Source organism: Syngnathus acus, chromosome 4 (assembly GCF_901709675.1).
Source record: "Syngnathus acus chromosome 4, fSynAcu1.2, whole genome shotgun sequence".
Lineage (NCBI taxonomy): Eukaryota > Metazoa > Chordata > Actinopteri > Syngnathiformes > Syngnathidae > Syngnathus > Syngnathus acus.
In genome coordinates this window covers 5,816,678-5,834,535 of record NC_051090.1, presented here as the reverse complement: position 1 = coordinate 5,834,535, position 17,858 = coordinate 5,816,678, and the positions used below count along the sequence as shown (strand labels likewise).

Genomic DNA, 17,858 nt, shown 5'->3' with positions numbered 1-17,858 from the left:
TGGTGGGCATAAACTTGCAAGTCCGCTCAGGCTCTGCTGGTCCCCGCTAATTAGAGGCAACCATTTTGGTGGCCAAACTTCTCGAAAAGTGTCCTATCGAGTTGAAAGGCTGAGATAGACTGGAGCAACTCAGCGGGGAATGCAAACACATTTATATCATAATAAGGCCCTCTTCAGTCAACTGTGTTATGGTTACATACTGTTCTGTCTTTTTCCAATTCTTAGACACACACACACACACACCGTCACTCACGTTGCGGCTGTCTTTGTTTGTGGTCGAGGCGAGGAGAGAAGGATACTGTCAAAAGAACAATTTGCATGCAGCTCTCATCTTGAGAGCTTTTAGTCATCTCCCCGTCTGCCCCCCCCCCTCCCTTCTTTATTTTTTTGCTGTGGGTTCAGGCCCATTGTTCTCTCCTGTTTTGTGGGCTTCCGTGTGTGTGTTTGTGTGTGTGCGTGTATGTGTTCTAAATGAAGATGCCTCACTGTGGGAATGAGTTCAAGCCCATGGTGTGTTAGTATGGATGTGTGTTTGTGTATATTGAGAGGATGTCGTCGTGGCAAGGCCAATATTCTCAATGAACATAACTAGAATTCTTTATATATTTGTGAATAGGTGGTTTGTTAATTAATCGCATTTATCCTAGTCGTGATTATGCTGATTTAAAAGAAAAACACAGATATTCTGTTTAAGTGTGATAAAATGTAAATAATAAAAGTGAATACTAGGTCTGTGTCACATTTGTGGACAACAGAATTAAATTTGAATGTATACTTAAATAATAGTAATATTAATATATTTTTTACATTTTCAAGTATTTATAACATAAAAAATGGGTATACAGGGTTAAATCTTCAGCACAACTTTATAAATGAATAGATGACATCGTTTTTTAAGTATATAATTAGCACACTTTTTTTATTTTTGTTTTGTTTTTTCAGGGGAGGCGGGCATTTATTCCAGAAATAGAAATAAAGTGGGTGATCTTCTTTTACTCGCCACTTCCAAATTCAGACTACCTGTGTGTATTTTAGAATCGTTAAAAATAGATGCACGCCTGAATGAGTAAACAGGAGCACCATCGCACTAATGACGATAACAATGGTTTGGAAGCCGCTAAAATTGCATTTTAGTTTTAGCATGGTGCTAAAGATTGTTATGAATAAAAAAGAAATGTAACTATACAGACTGTCACTAACAATTATGCCATTAAATGGACGAATTTTGTAAGCTTCTTAATTTGGGAACCCCTACCTCCCTATTTGTCTCATGAAATGTATTCTGAATTGTCTCCCTCAAACACATTCCCACTTTATTTACAAATCGTATGCAAATATATGACTCCACCCCTTACTCCGGGAATATAATATCCGACGACAGGTGACAAATCTATTTCAAAAGACTTCAGAAGGCACACTGGTGCTCAAGCAACCAACATCTTCTTCCTGCGATTTCTGATTCTCACTCCCCCCCCCCTTTTTTTTCTTTTTCTTATTTTCACCCACTTATGCAAGCTCACAGTTCCTCGGAGAACACTTTGATCCTGAGATGCTCTTCAAAACCTGAGAAGAACTTTTCTGTGCCAGAGGAGAAGCATCAGTGGTAGTTTAATGCAGGATTTGGCTAAAGGGGTGCCCCAGTTACTAAAATCTAGAATACTTTTAACTTGATACACCTTTGAATGACAATCCTCAGGTTTGGTCTAGATTACGTAATATAAATTCTCATGGAAAAGTTGGGTACTTTTTTGGAGCAAAATGCATTGAAGATATCTTTTCTCTATCACGTCAGGTTTTTGAGCTATAGATCTTCGTTATTTTAGAAATCTGAAATTAAATCTGTTTGTATGTCATTAAAACACTAAGTAATAATATGGCTACAAGCAAATTTTGCTTATGTGGTAAACTGTGGAGAAAAACATTGATGTGCTAAATAACAACTGACTGCAATTTTTGAATCAGCATGCCAATTTCGGTTTTAATTAGCATCGAAATTTAATTCAGCTTTTTTTTGTTTAGTAATATTCCCCTATGTAATAGGTAGATAAACGGCATATTAATACTGAGAAGACACCATAGGGTGGCAAATGGATTTCAGATTGGTGTTTTTTAGAGGGGGGTAAATAACTTTTGCTTATTTAACGCCATAATTTAGACTCATTCTCTCTCTTCCTCAGATCATCAGTAACATGGAGGCTCCGGTGACAAACGGACCAAGCGGAGGAGGCACCACAGCCAACGGGCCAACCACCAACAGCCGCGGCTGCCCCTCGCCCATGCAAACCGGGCCAACAAACGACGACAGCAAGACCAACCTCATTGTCAACTACCTGCCACAAAACATGACCCAGGAGGAGTTCCGCAGTCTCTTCGGTAGCATCGGAGAAATCGAATCCTGCAAATTGGTTCGCGACAAGATCACAGGTATGCCATGGAGTCGATTCCATCTCGTTTCGTCACAAGCTTGTGTTTTTTTAAAAGTAGCTTTGCATTTGCTCGATAAACAGTAAAGACACTGTTGACACAGCCGGCAGCTGCGTGGTGCCTCTTGTAACATTTCTACACTCGGTGTGGTTTCCAGCTCTGCGACTTAGCAATGCAGCAAAGTGGCACATGTTCTCCGAAGATGTTCGAATTAAACAGAGCCTCCCGCCGCTATTCACGGCTGTAATCTCGTGCTGGTGGCGATGTGGGTGGCCGTACAGCAGATGGATCACGGAGGGTGGGGCGCATGCGTCTCTTGGATAATGCTCGATAATGGCTTTCATTTTAGATCCTACTTACTGACACTCCTCTTTTGATAATCTCATTAAAAAGCAAACAGGCAGCAGGAAACTGCGAAGAGAGCAGACGGACAAACAAGACATCAACACTGGAGTAAATATGTGTAGTGTTGACAAAGGCTCGATGTGATTTCCCGTAATGATGAGTTTTGGGAGTGAGGAGAAATGTGACCAGAGAAGTCAAAGCCAACTTTAGACGATACCCTTTTATTCCTCTTCAGAGTCATTTCCCTCTTTTGTCATAATAGGCCACAAAATGGAGTCACTCGGATAATGGAGGCTGTTGTATACCAAAATAACACTGGGATCATCATCATGGTCTCCTTTCCACCCAATTTTCCTCTTAGGTATGATTTTCCAAGCAGTGAAGAAGTGTCCCAACGGACATTAACTCAATCGTCATCGACCTGCTCCAGTACAAGCCTAATTTGAGCTAGCTTGCTAGCATAGCGGAGATGTTCGCTCACGTCTACCAATCCCAATCTTCTGATGTGCCATTTTACTTTTACTCGATCTATCTCGGAGAGGTTCAGGACATGGCCCCGCCTTCGTCTTTACGGGCTCCTGTCAGCTTTGACGATGGCAGCGTGGCGTGAGGTCTGGCTAGCTGGGCGGAGACTTGAGCACCTGTCACACCGCTTGACTTGAACCCGTTTGAAAAGCTACCTCTGGGTGTCTGGCTTGTTCCCCGCACTTGTTCTTCGTGCTTACCTGCTGCTTGTGTCTGCATAGTGGTGCTCTCATAACACGCCAGGGACACGGAGGTTAATCTTTTATTTAATGCTACCTTACACGCAGCCCACACAATTTAAGCTGCAGGCGTTCACCTATGAATGGGCTATCTTTCCGCTTACTTTGAATGCAAATATGTAACAAAAAGCGTGTTATTGTTTGAATGAAGCGTGCGGACTATGGTGGCTTTTCCTGTCGAAGAGAAAAGGACGTGATGCTTTGACACACTGTCAACGTATCGTGATACTTTTTACTGTCTGGTCAAAAAAGAAAACATTTCTATTTCATTTTACAATTGAAAAGAAAATCTTTTTCAAGCTGGAACAGAATTATTTTTTATATAGGGAGCAATTTATGCCACATGTTTTTTTTTACGTCAACATGAAGGATAAACCTATTTAATGAAGCCGACTTGTTTTGCCTTCTACTGTAGTCACCTTCAACATATCCCATTTATACCAGGAATCTGTTGAGCTGATGCAAATCGTAATGACACTGTAGCAAGCCAAGCAGATGTTGGCTATGAAAAATAAATAGACTGTGATGTCAGCTGGAATCATTCAAGAAGGAGCTCCTCCGCTGACAGGCGGCCTGTGAAAACCTGCCGCCAACACCATTCTGATGCACAAAATCATTTCAGGTATACTGGATTTAACACAACACATCAGGTCGTTTAAATCCTGTGAGTTGTTGACAGGGAAACACAATTGTTGCCTTCCGATCCAACAGTTTAGATGCTTCAGAGACTTTACATAAGGTCTAATAATAAGCCATATGAGTCGGAAGATTTTTCAGATCATGGTTTATAGTTGTGTGAGCCAAACTGAAATTTGAAGTTGAGGGGAAGCGTTATATTGTTGTCATGTGACTTAGTGGATTCTCAAAAGTTTTGCACGTCTGCACATATATTTTCTCATACATCTGTTTCGGAAGTGTGCGTAAGTAGCAGAGATGAAAGATTGTGCATTTAAGTTCCCCCATCTCTGCTGTATGCTGACAAAACATTTCAAGATTACGACCCCCGCCCCCCTCAGCATTTAACTTGCCCATCTCCGCTCTATGCTGACAAAACATTTCAAGTTTGAAATCCCTCCCAAAACTAAGATCTGGTACAGGTCTCCTATCTCCCATTCATCTGATCCTGAAATGGACTGAAGGGTAAAGAAAGCGTGAACGAGGCTGACAGGGAAGCGGATGAAAAAGGATCTTGACGTCTCCGAAAGCCAGGTATTAAAAGACCTGCCAGGCTCAGAAGTGCAGACACAAGCAGGCAGACACGCATTAAAGTTTCACAGTCCCGCATCCCAGGAACGTCCTGTCTCGCTCCTTTTAGCGAGCACCCCTCCCAAATCTCCCCCCCCCGTCTCCTTAGGTCCCAGAATTGGACATGCTGAAAGCTCGCTCAGCTGCACTGCCCCTCCCATGACCCTCATTTCAGGCCATCTCTGTCCCTTCTTGTTCCTCTCTGAGTGCCCTTTACATGGAACACAGAGGATGTGACTGTCCCCTGTGTTGGCGTCCTGTCTGAAGAATGAATGTGCCTCGGGGTTGGTTTCCTCGCCCGCCGTCCCTCTGGGAGCTAGCCGGTCGCTCGGCCAGTCGCAAGCTGAGGGCTCCTCAGATGGAGTCCAAGTAGGTGAAAGGGCTCCAGGTTGTGCAAGGTTGACGTAACGAGGTCATCCAAGACTCAAAGGGGCTCCTCCGTCTGCCGCCAGCTTGCCTTCTAGCCCACACACTGCAGGCTGCGGTCCAGTGGCTGCCAGCTCAGGGAGCCACCGTGCGGGGGCGGTTTACCTTTCTGCTTGTTTGTCCCTCAGCTCTTTGCATGTCGGTAGAAGCTAGGCCTTGGGAACGGCGAGTGGGAGCCTCCTGACTGCAACATTGGCTGCTACCTTGGCAACCCAGGAAGGAAAGACGTGTTGAATGAGTGAGTGGGAGATGGATCCACTGTAGATATGCGTGCGCGGGGGATGCGTGGCGCTCTGTTTGTGAATTTTGCTATTTAACTGTACAACTATTATTTAACGCCTGATTGTTTTCATGGTGTCTTTATGCAACTTTACTCAATTGTCTCTTCCCATTGTTTGTCGCTAACCCTTCAGAGAGACGGCGACCTACATCATCGAACTGCGTAACAGCGTAAACGCAACCTTTATGAATTATTTTAAATTCGAGGCAGATTTAAAGTGTAGAGACTTGAATGGAATAATTTAGCAGCATTTAGAGGCAAGACAATGACAATAGGAAGGAACCTCGAAGGTCATTCCTGGATTTTTCTGATTTTTGATTGGAAATATTTTATAATAATGGAAATATAAAAGCCATTGTCTTTTAACTAAGTCACACAACGTTGCCTTTGTGGCAAGATAGTGGAATTTGTTTTTCTTTCAAAGACAAGTGCGAGTGCTTCCAGTTGATTTTTGATGGCTAACCACCTATTTCCAAAGAAGCAGTAATAACACTACAATGGAACCACGTCAAATAAAATGTTCTTCATGCTAGCAAAGCACTCCAGATCAAAGAGTGCACTGTGAGCCCCTCGCCTGATGATGGAAGTCGATGAGAATGCTTTCATGTTAGCGCCATACGGCTCTTATCGTCACAAAAGTACAACAACAAAAAGGACCAAATAATGGCTGTCAACCTTGTCCACATGAACATTACAGAACATGACCCTCACCGTATTCTTGTCCGCCATACATCTATAATGACTTTGTTTATCTATACATTCATTTAATTCAGCATCATGTTTTTTTGCTCATGTGACTTTTCATCTCCAGCCATGCCGTTCTGCAGATAGCCACAGAGATAATGGCTTTGTCGCATGAGCCACTCTCAAAATAGCAGCACTTTTTGCCTTTGCGTGCCAAACTGCAAACATGTTTGTGCTTCTGCCTAAAGAACGCTGAATTAACACCCTCGTCTTCTTCACGATAGTGCATCGACTGGAAGTGATAAAGCAGTGAGCTGTTATTCTGGCAAACACCCATTATACTATATAATATATATTATAGTAAATCTTTTCGGGCAGAAACTTGCGGAAATACATTTCTGGATGATTATATTATTGCCAAGTGGATTGTTAGGCTTCACAAGATTCCAATTAAGTTGCATTATAAGATTGACATAATTTTCATTAAGGAGGCACCTTTTATTACTGTTGCGCATTTCCACGAGTCGCTGGAAGAAACAGTGCAACGGGCACAGCAAGCAAGCCGTCGTGAAATCGAGGGAAAATGAATATCTAACCTCATTAAAAGGACATTAGGAAGAGCAATGCATCATTTGGTTTTCTTGCTTTTAATTGACAATTAAAATATATAAGTTAGTGTTTCCATTAAGATAATTTATCAGGGAAAAGACAATTCTTTTGTGAGCTAGAACCACATTAGAGCTTATTCATCTTGCATCTTAATGGCTTCTCCATTCGACGTCACATGCTGTACTTAATGAAATTATTTTTTTTTCCCCGTAATTAGCATTAACCAATATGCTCATGCTGAGTATGTGAGTTCTATAATTGGTTCTCTGGATAAGTGTTGTTGTTTTTTTTGCCTGCCTAACAATATGACAGAAGATATAACCTTCTGTTTTCTGTCCATTAAATCGACCCGTACACAATTACAAGCATGTCAATACATCTCACTTGTTGCTTGATGGTTTTGGATCGGTCCCTATGGGAACTGATTTCAATCCATCGCTCCGTTTTACAGTATGCACAGCTTCACATTGCAGGCTGGACTCTGAATTTCAATCAAGGTGCATAGAGTGATAATTGAAGTTAGGGCTAAACTACCAATAACCCCTAATTAATAGTAATTTCACAACTCATTGACTGAATCGCCATTCATTTGCACATCCGTCACTCCTGCTCAGTTGCTTTGTCGCTATTTTACTGTTACTGCCGAAATTCTTACGACATCATAATTAATTAACAATAGATTATGACTCACGCAGATTAGCTACACGTGACCCATCCGTAAAAGATTTTAAAGAGCCGGCGTCTATTACAGTGGTTATGAAACTCTTCTTTTGTGGCAACATGACCATATTTTACTGCCCCCTGCAGGAGGTGGAGGTTAGTTAATCATTACAGACAAATTGTGTAATTCTTTATATTTTGTTACATTTCATTGTTGTTTTTGAAAAGTTCAATATTGCAGAGTGTTATTTTCGCAATTTAAAAAAACACGAACAAAAATACGGACAGGGGATACGTTACTAATGTTTCAAAGAACAAATTAAACTTGGAATTTAAGGCACTAGATAAGATGTATCCTTTATTTAGATAAATGAAACAATATTACTCAATATTTTGGTTATCATGTCAGATTAAATAATCCATTTAAAATTCAAATCATCATCATCTGATTAACCTGTTTTTTGACTTAAGAGTGGAATGAAGTATAAAGCATGAAGGGCTGATCCTGCAGTGTCGTTATGGTCCTATGCACAGGCATTTATTTATTTGTTTATTTAGGGGGGGTGGCATGTATTAGTATGCATATAGACGAAGGAAAACAACTGGACGTGTCCCTTCTTCTCTCTTTGTTGTTATCCACTTAATAGTTTAGTAACAGCCTCCCCTCCAGGCACACCATGACTCATTGACTACCATGCATTCTGGCCCTCACCATCCTGCTGTGAGGACACACTTTCTTGCTTGTGTTTGTTTATGTGTGCTTCTGTCATTGGTTGATTAAGTATGGGCCTATGTGTGTATATCTGCCAGTCTATTGCGTTGGCGCTCCCACCCAATCGTCAATGCAGGCAGTCTGCTGGTTGTTCCCTGCTGTTAGGTCCTCTACAGCAGCAGGGAAGTGGTGGGTGGAATTCCCTCCTGGGTCTTTCCTGGTGTGGAAAACAGATGTATGCCTCTATTTTGGCTCATCTACATGCTTACCTGGGAAGTGATGGACGTCAGAAGGTCTCTGTACCACCCTGAAGGCCTCCCCCAGCCTTGCTAAAGAGGAAGTGGGCATGGGTAGTTAGCAATAACGATGCCAGCCTCTGCAGACAAACTTACAAAGTATATACAGTTAACTTTTATACCTTCACCAAGCCCAGACAAACTGAATTTAGATCAGGACAAAAATTTGAGCACCCATAGAGTGGCACTATTTTTGGGTTGAGGGTAAAATGCTCGGAATCGGATTTCCTCAGATCGATATGAATCTGCTTATGTGAACGCAGAAAGAAGACCAATATTTATTTTTTATATCTCGAGAAGCCGGTATGGGAATAGGCATGTGTCGACAGTCTGTATAAGGACACTAAATGTACACTGGTAGCGTTCATCGCTAGTTGGCCTAGTTTGGCCGCTTGAATGGCTTCGTGAGTGCTAAGAGTCTCGGTACCATTAAGTACCTGGCTGTCAGCTCCCCCTCTAGACTGCCCTACACGAGTGCTCTTCAGCAGAACACTTAATTTCTAGCTAACCTTCTGGTAACAGCGCTTGTCAAACCTCACATTTCTTGCTGAAGATGATGGGAAGAGGGTGAGAAAGTGGCAGGCAAGGGCAAAAGAGATGGTGAAAGCTTGACTGGAGTGTAGCAAGCAATTGATGCATCACTAGTCATATGTACTCATGGGACCAGCACTTTCAGCTATTTCTCTAGTGGTCTTGCTTGAGGTCAAAGAGGTGATACTGAAGAAACGCAGTCACCCAAAAAATAGTTTCCACAATACAAACGGTTTCATATCCAGGATTGTAGAAGAGTTGAAACTTGATTTTTTTTATTTACCTCCGTATGCCATTTCAAAATGGACGCCACCGCAGAGGAACCTTGTATTGTTATATTGATCTACTGCTTCTGTCGATACGACATGCTCACTAAGCTAACCATCGGATTTGAAGAAACTCTCTCCCATGCTAACCTGGCCTAAACGTCTCCTCGTGCATTGTTATGATGGGAAAGTCGGGTTAGACTTAGGGTTAGCCTTGTCGCCTGCTCTAGTCTCCTGTAAAGTCTGTTTAGCTGCTTTTATCTGACATTCCAGAAAAAGTAGAATCGCATGAAGGTGGAAAAAGGAGCTCAATCACTCGGATATTTCTCTACTTCCCTTAAGTCGAGAATTCTATTGTAGAATATATTTGCTATCTAGCGGGCAATCTCAATTACCTGAGTATTTTATTCTGACTCGCTGACTAAAATCCATCTCACCAAACTCCTTCACCTGAATAGACGTGATTGAAAAGCACCTTTTTATTAAACGAGTGAAGCCATGCGGTGAAATTGTTTGTTTAGTTATATTTAAAGTGCCAAAGTTAACACCTGATGTCAGCTGCGAGGAGGAGGAGGAGGAGGAGATGGAAGAGCGGCCGGCTAGTTATAAATAGCAGTAGTCTCTCCAGGATGTCTGCCTTTTAATTAACAATAGAGAGCCTCGATAATCCGCAGTTAATCCAGAAGAAAAGAGGGAGGAGAGCAGAGAAGAGAAAAATCATCATCTTTTTGATGTTAGAACTACCAGTCCCTCCTGGCCCCTTCAATGCACACTGCTGATACCCATAGCCCAAATGTATTTATTCTACGAAACAGCCGCACTGGATATTTTGCCATTCACTTTGTCTGCGACTAACTGCTGTCTGTTCCCATTAACATGAATATCCGCACGCTGCCCTTCTCCGCACCGACGGGGATGCGTTGCGCTCGTGTCGGTGGATCGGGGCTGTTTGAGGAAAACAAGTCGAGTGAAGATCCCTGATGGCTGCGGGCGTCTGCTTTAAGTCCGGCGCCTGTTGAAAGGCTTGATCTGTACGGGGAGACGTCAGGCTTGCTTCACACTCAAATGCAATCTGCTGCTGAGGACACTTTACAGCTGCTCTAAGGAGAGCCAAATATGCCCTCAAATACATTTAGTGTCACGCTTTAATTGCTGTGTGGCTTTGCTTGAGTCTCACTGTCATGTGACTTGTTCCTGATGCTTCACTAGTCAGCCATCCTGATGTTCTGGATCGCTACCAAGTCTTGACGGATGATTTTGACATGAATAAAAACAAACGCTCAACTTTCAAGTTTTATTGTAGTATGTTGTAATTAGTTTGTTATTTTTGGGCTATTTGCTATCTCTGTTTTTTAAAAGTGAAGACAATTTGCAATTTTAGTATTGATTCAAGTCGATTTACATTGCGGGCCAAATTTGGCCCGTGGGCCACAGTTTGACACCACTGATGTGTAGGAATAAAGAATGGTGATCTGAACTGAGAATCAATGTTGCATTATATTTTCACTTTTTAAAAAAAAATTATGATGTCTTGCTGAGATCTCATAGCTAATTTTCCTGGAACGAACTTCATCCATATCAATTTGGTCTTTCTCCACTTGGTGATGACTATAAATGGAGATGTCTAACGGCTTATTTTTCCTTCTTCGCTCAGGTCAGAGTCTGGGCTACGGCTTTGTCAACTACATCGATCCAAAAGACGCGGAGAAAGCCATCAACACGTTAAACGGACTCCGACTTCAGACCAAAACGATCAAGGTAACAGCCAAAGCGGGTGTTTCAATTAAAAGGAATTTCGATATCGCTCTATTTCACACATTGAAAATTTTCACAGTAGAGTATCAATAGTACAATACGACAGTATATTAATTATCATTGGCAAAATATCCCAATGTTATTCTAATCCAACCTACTTTTCAAGTCCCACATGTTTCTTTATTGTGTATTTTTAAGAAAAACAATGTCTGTTTAAAAATCACTATTTACAAATGTGGGTGGAAAAAAATACATTCCTCTTCCCGAAGCCAATTTGGGTTGTCGTTAGTAACTGGATGCGAGGGAAGGATGCTATTAACATGCATGAGCCTCGGAAATAATTGACAAAAACAACAACAAAGTAAAAAAGCTGACATGAGTTTTACTTTCCAGATGTCAGTTTGTCATGTTGAAATTACTGAGACGTTCCTGGGAGATAATAAAATGTCATCATCGGCTTTTTCAAATATATAAAGCCTCTTTCTTATTATATTTTTAATGCAACGCTTGATGTAAGGTGTCAAAGGGCTAACCGAGACACATCTCATCAAATGCACTCTATAGTTTGTTTGTATTTTTGTATTTTCATTTCCTCCACTGTATTTCCCACAGCGGCTCCGTGCCTGAGCTGCTCGCTTTCAAGACGACCAGTAATCTGTGGCTCCGGGGTAATCCCTGGATCCACATCCCTGTCAAACTGTTCTAATCTGATCCAATCTAATCAAATTCATCACATCTAATCTGATGTAATCTAATGTAATAGGATGGGATTAGCCCACAGTTGTGAAAACCCTCGGAGAATCCCTCGCTCTCTCCTGCCGATGCGCTCTGTCTGGCCCGGGTTCAGTACCGTGGCCTGCCTCTGGCTGAACCGTTGCCAAAGAGACACAATTATATGTGATGTGTCCGTGTGTGTGTGTGTGTGTGTGTGTGCGCGCTTCTGTTTGGTCGGATCCATGTCGACGTGTTTGTCTGTCATCCATATGTACGACATTTGCTTGCATATACAGGACTGTCTCCGAAAATTTGAATATTGTGATAAAGTTCTTCATTTTCTGTAATGCAATTAAAAAACAAACATTAAATTAATTAAAGGCTTGCAATATTTCAGTTGATTTGTAATGAATCCAGAATGTATGACATTTTTGTTTTTTTTAATTGCATTACAGAAAATTAAAAACTTTATCACAATATTCTAATTTTCGGAGACAGTCCGGTATTTGCATATCAGATCCACCAGAACTGCTCCACCTTTATTATTGCTTTTAGAGAAAAATGATAAAATAGCAACGATTCTTGTGTAAAACCTCCATCGAAAAAAAATCTTTCCCTTTCCACCCGGAGTTTTATTTGCTCACCGCCATCTCTTGTGTTTTTTTCCTTTTCTTACTAATATGGTCAAATGATTAGATGGCGAATATCTTTCAACTGCGTCATTCTTTCTTCAACATTGTTAAATGTACCGGCCAGTCATAACATTAGGACCGTTTACGCAATATTCTTCCATTAGATGGCAAATAATGGTCTGCTTTGACTGACAGTGGCAGGGAGGTAGAAATGGAACAATGTGTTTCATTTTGCTGGAATACTTTGTGTTACACAAGCAAACCTCATCAAATCTGTTTCTAAAATTGAGGTAACAAAAATCATTCAAAATAAATCACTGCTTTTGTAACTTATAAATAAACAATAAGGAAAAAAATGGCAAACTCTTTCTGTCTATATTTTTGCTCTTTATCATGATATTTGGCTCATTTGGCAACTTTTGCAATCTTGTTTGGCGGCCATGTTGTTTGTGGAAGAAGTGGACATCAGTGGTGACACGCTTTGAACTTGGAAAGCCGCTAAAAGAAAATTGCCATTTGATTGTCAATTGATTAAATCAATTAATCACAAAGCCCGAAATAGGAGTAACACGACTTTTACTTCTTTTCTCTGACAACTTAAGCATCTCCAAGGCAAATTAGGTCAATTCTTTCTTTCTACAATGGAGGTTGCCACACTTTTTTTTCAGGGACACTTAAGACAAAATTTACGCATCCTCAGGCAATGTGTAGTGCCTTGGATTTTTTTTTTTTGGCTTCCTCCATTTCGACACCTCCAATGTTGTCAGTCTGCGATCCCGCTCCCCGACTGAGGTGTGAGGGGAAGCGGCATGCCAAAGGTGGCGGATTCTCCCTGTGACACACATCGTTTCAAACACATCCAAACGCCGTGTGCCCGTGCGTACGTTAATCTTAACGCTTTGACTTTTTCCAACTTTTCCACACACACATATGCGGTGCAGTTCTACACAATAGCGCTCACAGCTTGAGGAGGTGTTGATGGATTAGACATCTGCAGTTGGCTGACAAGGAGAGAAAATGAGGGAGCGCTGAAAAGAGAGGGAAAGCGCTTCAAAATGTGAGGACGAAGGGGAAGTTTAATGAGGCGGCAAGAGAGAGCGAGGAAAGGGGTGAGGGGGGCTGGATACAAAATACTTTTGCCGCAAAGAACTAGACCAGTGGCGAATTCGTGTAAAAGTAGACACGCTAAAAGTGACGAACGCGGAGAAAGCCGGTTGTTAGTCAAGAGTTGACTAGCTCAAGGATGTGACTTACATATCTGGCATATTTGCCTGACTTAAAACTGACTTGATGGCTTATGTCCTCCACCTGTCAGCGCTAATGAAAGCACTGCGAGGCAAAGCCGCTCCAGTCGACTGCAGCGGCGGCGGCACCGCTAGTGCTAATGGGATTTTCTTGAAACTTTGCCGAAGCAAAGTCAGGTCTACATGAAGATGTTTGGGACCTGGTGTGACAGCTAAAAAGTTTACAGGCAAAAAAAAAAAAAAAAGCAACGCCGGCTGCCATTTGGAAGCGTCTGAGGTGACATCCGAATGGAAATGGCTGCCAAGCAACACGGGAAGATCTCTGTGTCCGGACATTCTGCTTAAGGGGATGTGCCGTGATCAATGTGTGAGAACGAAGAGGTGACAGAACTGCTGTGGGTAATTGGTGGAAGGAGGAAAACGTTTTATTCCCGTAGTGGCTTGATTTTGGTCTTTTGTCACCTAAAAGGAACAGTATTTTACTCTAGTCATAGAATCTATCCAGTGGAGCATGTCAGTTGTGTTGTATCTTTTTTTATTTTGTTCCATTCAAACCTTGTTTGTATTTACAAATGAAGTCTTAAAAATCAAAATTAGGTTTGGGCACAAAGTTGAAACCAACTACACAAAGGAAACCCAATTGGATGCTCATCACAAATCTACGTAAGCTAAAGTAGAGTTTAGACAAATGAATTGTTAGTTCTGTTAGTTTCTCAACAAATTATGAATCCATTCTTGTTTCTGATTTGAAAAAACAATGATCATGAATAATTGGATGGATATTCCTCATCAATACAGATTTAGGAAATGGACAAACATGCTGCAAAACAATACCTGCACCATGACATTGTTTCATAAAACTTAACTGTGCAAGCTCGTCTTCGCAATTTGCATGGTAAAACTACTCCTGTTAAAAGCTTAAAGGATTCTGGTATCTTAGCAATGGCATTATTACTTAAGTCTCAGTTAAATTGCAGATTGAGAAAGACATCGAAAAATCACCGTTTTCATATTTCAACTCATAATAATGCCTTGAATGGATTGCGTAAATTACGTTTGAGGTCCAAGTCTTAAGAGTATTAACCGTGTTCCCCAGACAACTGGAGCTCTCCTTTTCAAACACAAGGTCCAACTACCTCAGGGAACAAAGATTTCGATTTACCCAGAAGACAAGTGCTATCTCACCATTGTTACAAATTCTATTCCTCGCTGAGATAATCCCGAATGCAACGTCTCTCGTAGTTACTCTTTAATGTCACAAAGTTCGCTCAATCACTGCTTTTCTCGCGTTGCAGGTCTCGTACGCGCGACCCAGCTCGGCTTCGATCCGTGACGCCAACTTGTACGTGAGCGGCCTGCCCAAGACCATGACCCAGAAAGAACTGGAGCAGCTCTTCTCGCAGTACGGACGCATCATCACCAGTCGCATCCTTGTCGACCAGGTCACAGGTATCCATGGGGCAGCACCTCCTTATTTTTTAGGCAAACTAAAATGTGCAACAAATATTTGTCATCCATCCATTTTTTGTACAGCTTCTAGTATCGGAGCATATTCAGTACATCCCACATAAACGATTAATTCCCGACCCCAAATATACATCAGGGTTTTTTTGGCGAGCTAGCTAATTAGCGGCTAACGCAGCTAGTCGTAACATTTTATTGATAGGTTGACAGGTGAAGGTCAAGCTCCAAATCTTTTAGCACATTCGGTGGACAAAATGGGAGAAGAGCTTTATTCTTAATGATTCTGGAGCCTGATTGTATATATGAGACAGTTTTTTATTCATAAAAATTTGGCAGGCTTGCTAAAGGCACTCTTCTCTGCGGTGTGTCAAATTTGTAAGACATTTGATTTTCCATTTACAGGGCCTTTTTTATACAGGCCTAGCTTTTACCCCGGCAAAGTATATGTGTGAATAAATTGAGGCAAGATTATTATTATTTCAGTTTATGAACTGTTTTTGGGACATTTTTGTTTGGTGGCGTGTAAAATGTAAATGTCCAAACTTGCAATAATTAGACTAACTAGGATAGAAGTAGAATTTCAAAATTAATGAGCAAGATGTTTTTTTTTTCTTGTTCAAGTAAAACTATGATGTACTGTGAAAATGATTCTGGGTGCAAGTGTGAATATGAGAGGCACAAGCTGTGGAACATACATGCTCAATTACACAATTACACTCCATCCTAAACATTGAATTACATCAGCCCATTGTGCTTCAGACGGCGCCCTCCAGCATCTCTTGGATCCATTTCACGCCACTTGTGCGTTTATATATTTGTGTGTTTGCATTTGTGTGTGGACGGGATGGTGGGGTGCATGTGTGTGCCTAGAGGCTGCAACCTGCTCCAGTCTTATGTGCACTGTGTACTGATGAAGCAGAATAAATCAGCGCTGGCAGTGAAGTGCTGGACTGCCTGTAGATGGCGGGGTGACGAGGCGAAAGGGTTATAAGAGAGGGGAAAGGAAAAAAAAAAAAAAAGGCGACGAGGAGAAAATAAAAGCACGTCGGGTAAAAATGGACAACTGTGTGAAAGAGAGGAAATGAGACGAGGGAGGGAGCAAAGGGCAGTCGCGAAAAGACAGTTTCTATAATAATCGCCACACACTTAGTGCTTCCTTAACAAATGTATCACCGAGAGAGACCTCCTGGGATTCTCTGCGAAGCAACACAGCAAGGCCACAGAAAACACATCTGTTCACACCCACATATATGTTCATCAACCATTTTTAGCAGCACAGCTCGGGCCACATACTATGAATAAAACAAACCTGAGGCTGGTCACGCCAAGGCAACGCTTCTTTAGGCATTCACCGCAGCCTGGCTCACTTTGGACTCAATAATTCATCGTGTTGCCATTCTAGACTAGCAAGCGGTCATTTCTGTGGAGGAACCCAAAAACAATGAACCGAAGCTGTAAAAGAGATGTATTTTTGCTCTTACCAAGGTTGTTGTGGTTTGCAAAAGTAATAAAGTAACTTAAACAGTCAAACTATCCATAAAACAAACAATTACATAACCTCACCCTTAAATCCACTATCTTAATACCGTAGTTTTCGGACTATAAGTCGCACCGGAGTATAAGTCGCACCAGCCATAAAATGCCCAAAAAAGTGAAAAAAAACATATATATGTATATAAGTCGCTCCTGAGTATAAGTCGCCCCCCCACCCAAACTATGAAAAAAACCGCGACTCATAGTCCGAAAATTACGGTAGAAATAATGTCAAACGCCATAGACAAGCTAGCAAACAGCATCTACGTAGCGAGTTAGCGAGTTGCAGTAACACGTCAACAGATAGTAGAAGAATTCTCGCAGGGTATATTCTTTATCTTCTGCCAAAAACGGCTAATATTACAAACGTCATAGACGGGCTAGCAGTATCTACGTAGCGAGTTAGCGTGTTCCAGTAACACGTCAACAGACTAGAATAATTCTCGTAGGGTATATTCTTTGCCAAAATCGGCTAATATTACTGCAGTTGCTGAGGAATGTAGAGAAGTGGGGAAAGCCTTCATCGCCTGCCTGACTGTTTGATATTACTCCCAATGGTCAAATCGCACACTCCAGAAGGAGCTGTAATGAATTAATCATGATGCAAAAACTGTTTAATTTACATTCTGTTTAATTACATTCATTAGTATACATTTTTTATAACTTTCAATATTATATTTTTGGGGGGGGATTGAGACTGAAACTGTTTAATAGCATAATGTAATAATTTTTATTTACAAGCCTGGTCATTAAATGCATATCTCAATGCACCTATATATTTTTTATGAAAACTGGCAGACTTGTACTATTTTAAACAATTAATGGTTCTATCTTGCAGTGGTGTTGAACTGCATAATAGTGATGGTCATTGTGCAGGTGATAACCAATGCACTAATCAAATTCTCCCTTAAGTATACCCAGTCAACAAATACAAATTCACTTTACTTCCAAATGTGTCCAGGTAATGAATAATTTGGGGCTTAACTGTTGTTGTTTTGCTTCCAGTGGCAATCCTTTTTGTGTCAGGCGAGGTTTGGCTAACATCCACGAGCAAGCTAAAGTGAAATACAGGACACGTTCAGAATAACCCTGAGGCAGTGCACATAGAACTGAGATTTATTAGTAAACAGACTGCAGACAGAGCTGGTGCAAAATTGCTATTGAATTATTAGCAAATTTGCATCCCCACCAGTTATATTTGGGGATAATTATGTGTTTTTGTTTTCCTTATTTGTTCTGCTCCTTGGGCATATTTTGTTTCTTTGCCTACTTGG

At 41.3% G+C, this 17,858-nt stretch overlaps 1 protein-coding gene across 7 annotated transcripts in view; it reads left to right on the top strand.

Annotated features, from left to right (window-relative positions):
• Nucleotides 1-17,858, top strand: part of elavl4 (ELAV like neuron-specific RNA binding protein 4) — a 61,626-nt gene that overhangs the window by 25,104 nt on the left and 18,664 nt on the right. For all 7 annotated transcript variants that reach the window (XM_037250710.1, XM_037250711.1, XM_037250708.1 and 4 more), the window contains 3 exons: nucleotides 2,178-2,424; nucleotides 10,897-11,000; nucleotides 14,883-15,036. In XM_037250710.1, coding sequence (XP_037106605.1) covers nucleotides 2,178-2,424; nucleotides 10,897-11,000; nucleotides 14,883-15,036 — 505 coding nt within the window. The remainder of the gene's footprint in view (nucleotides 1-2,177; nucleotides 2,425-10,896; nucleotides 11,001-14,882; nucleotides 15,037-17,858) is intronic.